Genomic DNA, 7891 nt, shown 5'->3' on the forward strand with positions numbered 1-7891 from the left:
TGGGTTTTGGGTGTTGTATGTGATATTGGTATGTGATATTGGTGTTTGTTTGGGTTTGATATAGGTTGAAAATCGAGTTTGATTTTGTGTTCCGGATGGTATGTTAATATATAGGGTTTGAAATTTTTTTTTTTTATTAACAAGACCCACCCAACGGCTCTTTTTCACGCATCCCAAGCCACATTCACGCCCTCCCCAGCCGCTAGCCCACCCGCGCCTGCCTCTTTTTCCGCGCTCGCGCCCCTTTCGCGCCCCTATAGCGCCTCGGTGGTGTGGTCCTCGCGCCCCGGGGCGCGACCGCCTCGCCACTTGCGCCCTTTCTCGCGCTCCGCACCCCTCAGCCTTATAGTTGTTGGTTTCTTCTTTAATTTTTTACTAGAGTAGTGTGGGATGAGAAATAGTTTTCTTTTGAATCTTAAGATGTCAAGCGACATAAATATGGTCTAAGTATGTGTCAAGTGACACAACCATGGGCAATTATTATGTTAAGGACTAGCAACCCACCAACCAGCTTGCATGCTTTTAAAATTTATTTTTGGTGTGTTTCTTAAAAAAGTATTATGTTTTAATTTAATTTTAAAGTGTATTTTTTTCTAATAATTGTTTTTAAGTTATGTGTTTTTTATTTATGAATTTATATTTTTACATACGAAATATAAAATAATTAGTTATAAAAATATAAATTATTATAGATTAAATACAGTGAAAAGTAGGTGATGACATGGATGGTGAGATGACGGTTTGTAATATGGACTTGTAATAATCATTGGATGAGAAATAAAAGTTTTTGTAGGTTAGTGTGAAATCTAATTGGGCATGTTAAGTTGACGTTTTAAAATAAGAACAAATGTAAATATGTTATATTGGAGATGCTTTAAATTCCTAAATAATTTATATATGTACTTAGGGGGGTGTATGGGATTTCTTATTTTGGTCTTCTTATGACTTATTAACTTTTTGAAAAGTTAAAAGGTATTTAGGATTGCTTATGATGTGAAAGGAAGAGTTCTATAAATTATAATTTTGCAACTTATAACCTTTTCATAAGTAATAAGAAGGCAAAAATAAAAAGACCCCTTTAGGTAATTTGGGTTTTTTCAAATTGTTGGAAGTGAGGTGTTAATCTATAATAATGCATACACAATGATAGAGGAATCATAGATTATTATATTATTGTTATTGTTATTGTTATTGTTATTGATATTATATTATTATATATATTTTTAATGAAAACGACCCTAATTTTATTATCAACTTTGGGACTTAAGAAGTTTTAGCCAACCATGTCTTTCTCATTATTATAATTTTTATCTAGAACTAATATTTTTCTAACACTCCTAATCCTATTTTTAAATCGACACATTGTGTTCATACATAAATACTTTTAAGAAAAAAAAAAACTTAAAATAGATCAAAACTAGAGTGAGAAAATCAAAATGGACCAAAAAATTTAAAAATTCCAAAAATGTCCTAGGAAATTTGGACGGAGCGACGCATAGGGAAAAGATCTGACGGGATTTCGTCCACGAAATGGATTCTGCCACGTGTAAAGTTTATGACATTTCCGAACAAAAAGTTGTTAATCCCATCTTAGCCGGCCATTTTCACCCCTTAGGCCCTGTTCGTTTCAAGGATTTGTAAGGATTTCTAAGGAATGAGATTTTAAATCCCATGAATTGATATGTTCGTTTCATTAAATGAAAGAACGGGAATGAAAACTAAATCCCATCAAATCCCACATTTCATGGGATTTTAAAATCCCATCTATTTGAAAGGATTGTTAAGGATTTTCTTAATAACAATAATAACCCCTCCAAAATAAATTCAAAAAAATTAATAAAAAAAGCATAACTCAAAATATAAATCAAAAACGAAAAATGTAAAAAAACTAAAACGTTTCCGCCTTTGCCCTTGTTCTTAAAAAAAAATCACAAGAATGAAGAAGATTCCAATTCCAATACATATTAACCAACCAAACACATGATAGGGATTCTCAAACATTCCATTCCATTCCAATTCCAAATCCTTTAAAAAAAAGTCCGTGAAGCGAACGCGCCCTTAAAGTTTCTTGGGGAAAATCGTCTTGACCAACTGTTTTCCCATGGTTTCTTCCGGCCCCGTCCATATTTCAATAATCATCATCATCATCAACCTCATATCCTTCTTCTTCTTCCTCCTCCTCATCATCTTCAACTTCTTCATCATCATTAACATCAACATCAAGGGGTATCTTCATCATCGTCAACATAAGTTGGTGAATGTTAGTAAAGATGTTGATGTTGATGATGATGATGATGATTATAGAGGTAGGGTAGCAAAAAGCTTCGAATACTCGCGAATAGTATTCGCGGATCACACTGGGTTTTCTTAGAACTCATTCGCGGATCATTTTTACAAAAGGTAAGATAGCGAAAAGCTCCAATTTCCCATGAAATGATATCCGCGGGTCATCCAGGACTTCCTCAGAATTCATCCGCACGTCATCCTCATCACCCACATGAAATAGAAAAGACACGCATCACGAAAGTACAAATAGCTCTAAAGGGTAACGGATTACCCGCGTGTGCAGAAACTTTCCAAGAGCGGAATGACAAGAGGCTGACATCAGCAAAGCAACTGTAACTAACTTCCTTCTAGAAGGATAATGCAAATATTCTTTCGTGAAGGGCACGTGACATGGCAGCCAATTAGAGGAAGACAGTTGGATAGGTTGTTATAATCGTGCACATGGCTAGCTGTCATGTTCTATCAAATGTGGACACGTGTCCAGTCAGTTACAAAGAATACCTTCTAGAAGAGGACAATTGTACCAATAATATTCCTTAAACCACCGGCTATAAATATCTACTTATTCATCATGAGATATTCATTCACACTTCACATATTACATCAATCACTTAAGTATTTTCTTTCTTTACAAGAATTGTACTTATTCTCACGCTGGAGGATGGTTACGAAAATATCCTCACTCTTGTCATTCCCGTAGCGAGCTCACAATATTCTGTTTTGCAGGCTGTCGTCGTCGGAACTGTTGGATTTATAATACTGTTAACCTAATCATTGTATCTCAACCCATACTCGGTGGAAGACTTTGTCTAACCTATTCGGGTTTAGATCCGTGCTTCTTCAATGATGAAGATAAGGAAGAAGATCCGACGGGTCTTTTCCCGATGCATCGCCCCCTCCAAATTTCCTATGATATTTATGGAACTTTCAAATTTTTTGGTCCATTTTGAAAATTTTTCAATAATTTAAACTCTCACTCGGTAAAGAAACATAATTTTCTATTACTTCATACCATGATGCTAAAGGCAAAGGTGTCTTAGGAGTTAGTTATCCATAAAATATTCAGTAACTTACAAAATTGTTTTATCTAGAAATTACTTATTTGTTTTATGCGATGCTAGTAGTGGCATATAGTTGAGTGCTAAACATGCTGACGTGGTTGCGATTCCTCGTTAAAGACCACTATTACACTTGTTCCAATTCAGGTGCTAATATTTCCACCAAGCCCAAAACGGGCGCTACTGGTTTTGGATTTCAACATATTTTAAGCTTTCATTGCTTGTTTTCAAATTACTTAACTTTGGAAAACTACAAGGAATTGAGTTATTGTTTTCATTATACCAATTTAAAATTTATAATAAAAAAGGTTGAGGTGAATTATAGATATACAGTACCGAGTATAAAAAATTTATATTTGTTGTGACCCTACGGTTATTAGATTATCCTTTTTTATTCAAATAACGTTTTTTTACTATGTGCTCGTTGCCTTTTCATAATAAATTTTCTAGTATTTATTGTGTAGCATTGTTTATTAAATTATTATGTTTATTTAATAATAAAATATTAAGTATATAAAAAATTATGCAATTAGTTAAAACCACTACACTTGATTTAAAAGAGACTTTAGTGAATTCATATTCATATTTGCCTACTTGGCATCTATGTGACATTTTAACTTAAAAATTAGTTAAAACCACTACATATAGTCTAATTAGCTTCCATGTCGTCATAGGTGGCGGCAATTTAACCGACCCTAGTGGCTCGATGGCTCCTAAGTGTCATTGCTTACTTAGTTACTTTGTATCTATTATCTGAAAGATGATACTGAATTTGATCAACTACAGGCTCCTGGGGGGGGGGGGGGGCTTTGGGCTTGACTCGCTCGGTCTAGGCAAGGACCCGACATTTCTAAAATGGTACCGAAAAGCCAAGCTAATTCACGGGCATGGTGGTTCTTAGTATCTTTGTGGGCCAGGCATTGAGAGGCATCCCATGGTTTGAAGCTGGGGGCGGACCCTGGTGCAATCACCTCGTTTTCATATGGGACTTTGCTCGGGGCCCAACTCATGCTAATGGGTTGTGTTGAGAGCAAATGGCGGGTTGACTTATTCAACCGTCCCGGTTTGTTGACTGGGTGACCGCGGAGAATTTTGCCAATGCCACTAGAGAACATGGTTATCCAGATGGCAAATTTTTATTTGACCCGTTAAGCTTCACGGGTACAATCTAGAATGGGATTTATGTTCCGGGTACTGAGAAGCTTGAGAGGCTGAAGTTGTCTGAGATTAAGCATGCAAGGATATCAATGTTGATATCCTACATTTGAGGCAGGACAAGGGAAAACACCAGCTCTTGGATTATAGGAATTAAAATGATTGTGTTATGTAACATGTAAATTATTTATTTAGAGGGCTCTTAAAGGCTAAGCTTGGTTTGCTTTGTGTTTTGAAACAAGTAAACGTCTAAAGCAATGTGTTTCTGAATCAAGTGAAGTTATGTTAGTCGGTTTATGTAGCAAGCATGTTTCATTGTTAAGCTTTAACTGAAAAATGATATGAACATATGTAATTCACTCCCTCGATAAGGCTCAACATAGGTTGGTTCGGTTATTAGCTAAAACCGAATTTATACTTGTGATTTCATGTTAAGACTTTCATAAAATACTTGTTTCGGTTGGAATGATGGTTCGGTTAGTGTCGGACACTGATGGATTTAAGCTAACTTAATTAACAAATCTAATTGTACTTTGGTTTGAATAAACAACTAATATATGATTTATAAAAATTATATGAAAACATTTCCAACACATAACATAATATTTATAATTTATATATAAAATAAAGAGATATAAATGATTTTAATGTCAGTTCGGTTAATTCGGTTAGTTATACACATATAACCATAGTCCATAACAGAACAAACTAAACAATCTGTTTCTCAATTGTTTCACCTTACTTTTGTTATCACGGCTATGATTTTGGCTATTCGGCTTTTTTTTCCATACACACACTCCTGCATGTTCTCGTCAAGATATTGAGTATGGCACGATAATTGGAGGGAAGCCCCTCGAGCCTCTAGAGTCTAGGGCTTCACTCTAGAGGCTCGAGGGGTACCCTTTTTAACGGTTTTCTATATCTAAGCTTGGGAATACAAAGACCTACCCAACCATGATCCTCTTAACCAAACTATTTTGCTTCAAAAGTCAAAATGATCCAAGTCCCCCATTCAAATAATAAACTAAAAACAGCATGATTCCATTTAGTTCTTACACACTAATTCACGCAACAAAAACCGCTCAATACTTAAATATCAAATATTACACAGCAAAAAAAATTGGAAACCTGAAATCAGCGCAGATCAGCTTAGCCAGTGTTACCCATGGCCAGTATGAACTCACCTTCACAAACGACTTCACCTCCGACATACGCCTTCCCGTCCATCTTTGCAATTCCAAAGCGTTTTTGAAGTTTTGTGAGTGTCATTCTCATGACCAAAGTGTCTCCGGCCACCACTGGTTTTCTGAATCTAACCTTGTCTACTCCAGCGAACACAAAATTCTCACGTGACCCACCCACTTCTGGTTGCAGCATCACCACACCCCCAACTTGTGCCATTGCCTACAAAATATAATATACCCAAACTTTAACATATATTATTACACCCCATCAATCTCAACCAAATGGGTCAACAAATATGGCTACAATAGACTTTTAGTAACTATATTTAACATGCTAATTTGGATGCGTGTTGCAGAGCGGTTACAATCTGTATAAAATAACGATAGTTTGTATTTTATTTTTTTATATAGTTACAAAAAACCTACTCCAGAAAACACAAAATTGTCACTTTCAAAAAGTGAAAATGGTTGAAATGTAATGTTTATTCATCTCTTCTAACATTCTAAGAAATATATACACAGAATTCATTTATTTGTAGAACCAGGCAGCACATGTGTAAATCCTATGCAGTAATGTGCAAATGATGTGTAGATCTTCTACACATAACCTATACAAGTGTAGGTAAAATGCTTAAAAGAGAAAAAAAAAATGTATGAAAAAATGAGTTTAGTGTATTTATGTACATAACATAGGCATTGTATGTAAGAAGTAAAAGTCTTAAAAAATATATACAATTGAAAGAAAATTTGAAGGACTTGTCATTTACAAGGGTGTCTGAATATGCCTTTTGAAAGTGATTATTTTATTTTCAAAAATATCATAACCAAATATTCAGCTTTAATATATGCAATGAAGACATGCAGTTTCAATATAATCATTTGTTAGTATCCATGATAAATGCATATGTGTATAGGTTTATTCTTTTTGCCCTAACTATAATTTAGTCTTCTACAATGAACCTCTTCCTATAGATACACACACATTTTTTAAACGGCAAATCTACCCTATTCCTACACGATTGCAAACTAATATATACTCCATGCGTAGATTTGAACCCGAGACCTCCCATCTAAGAGGCAAGAGCTCTCTCTACCAAGTTGGCTAGTCCTATATTGGCAATACACAAACACACACATATATATATATATATATATGTATGTATGTATGTATGTATGTGTGTGTGTGTGTAGAGAGAGAGAGAGAGAGAGAGAGAGAGAGAGAGAGAGAGAGATTCAAAGGGTATGGTAGCTATAAATGAAAGTAGTAACTGCTACAAAGTTCATACCAAACAATGACTATAAAAAATGTAGGTGAGAGTAGAAAATAAAGTTTTAATTTTTGCCAAAGTTAAAGACATGGTCACATAGGAGTCGGTGGTCATTCAATTCCAATACACACCCACATTTTGAGTTATGATTTAATAACTTTACATGATTGGTTTGCTTATCAAATTAAATCTTACCTAAAAAGAACCTTAGAAAAAGGAAGATATGATACATAATAAAAGTGTAAGTAGGTACCTCAACCATAAGAACACCAGGCATGATGGGTCTGTCGGGAAAATGACCAGGAAAGAAGTTATCGTTAATAGTGACGTTCTTGATCCCAACAGCAGAGACACCTGGGTTATACTCAATCACCCGATCCACCAAAAGAAACGGAAACCTGTGGGGTAAGATTTCACGAATCTGATCGATATCAACCACCGTAGGAAAGGCAGGGTACTCTGAAGAATATTAATGAATTAAAAATAAATAGAAATGTTAAAATATATATATGTAGTTTAGTGGCGTACTGAGTTCAATAGGAGTGTTGTCGACTTCTGTTTGCGTACAAGTGGCTATGAATTTGAATTTGGTGTGAGTGGATCTGGTGGAGAGTTTAGGGAAGGAGAGTTGGTTGAATGAAAGATTGAGGTTGTGGGTTTGAGTGGTTGGGTTGAGAATAACCGAGTGAGTAAGAGCTGCCATTATTGAATGAATGAAATCAATCAATCAATCAGAGGTGGTGGTGGTATTTGAGGTGAAACTGGGCGGAGAGTTTGGGAGTGAGTGAAGATGGCGGAGATATCAAGAGTCTCTCTGTTTGGGACTCTCGCTTGGACTTTGTTGGAGGAGAGTATGCATCCAAAATATACCACCAGCTTTACCCCAAAATGATCTAAATCTTTAAATAATACAATTTGGACACATGACTTTCTTCTAGGC

General features: G+C 35.4%; 1 protein-coding gene and 1 pseudogene across 1 annotated transcript; one reads left to right on the plus strand and one right to left on the minus strand.

Annotated features, from left to right (window-relative positions):
• Positions 1 to 2433: 2433 nt before the first annotated feature.
• LOC143636493 (chlorophyll a-b binding protein CP24 10B, chloroplastic pseudogene) lies at positions 2434 to 4649 on the plus strand (annotated as a pseudogene).
• An 806-nt stretch (positions 4650 to 5455) lies between these two features.
• Positions 5456 to 7654, minus strand: LOC143636503 (uncharacterized). Its single transcript, XM_077104083.1, has 3 exons — positions 7480 to 7654; positions 7205 to 7410; positions 5456 to 5903 (listed from the first exon to the last, which is right to left on the minus strand). Exons 1-3 carry the CDS (start codon positions 7652 to 7654, stop codon positions 5649 to 5651), a joined length of 636 nt encoding a protein of 211 aa, XP_076960198.1. The 3' UTR covers positions 5456 to 5648.
• Positions 7655 to 7891: the final 237 nt, after the last annotated feature.

Source organism: Bidens hawaiensis, unplaced genomic scaffold (assembly GCF_021521415.1).
Source record: "Bidens hawaiensis isolate Kalapana, Puna unplaced genomic scaffold, B.hawaiensis_p1.1 tig00000599_1, whole genome shotgun sequence".
In the NCBI taxonomy this organism is placed as follows: domain Eukaryota; kingdom Viridiplantae; phylum Streptophyta; class Magnoliopsida; order Asterales; family Asteraceae; genus Bidens; species Bidens hawaiensis.

Bases quoted from the DNA above. Each gene is read 5' to 3' on its own strand.
- LOC143636503 (XM_077104083.1), bottom strand. From the start codon at position 7,654: ATGGCAGCTCTTACTCACTCGGTTATTCTCAACCCAACCACTCAAACC. The intron at 7,411-7,479 runs GTACGCCACTAA...AATATTCTTCAG, and splicing joins CAACACTCCTATTGAACTCA to AGTACCCTGCCTTTCCTACG. The intron at 5,904-7,204 runs GTACCTACTTAC...TATATTTTGTAG, and splicing joins CTGGTGTTCTTATGGTTGAG to GCAATGGCACAAGTTGGGGG.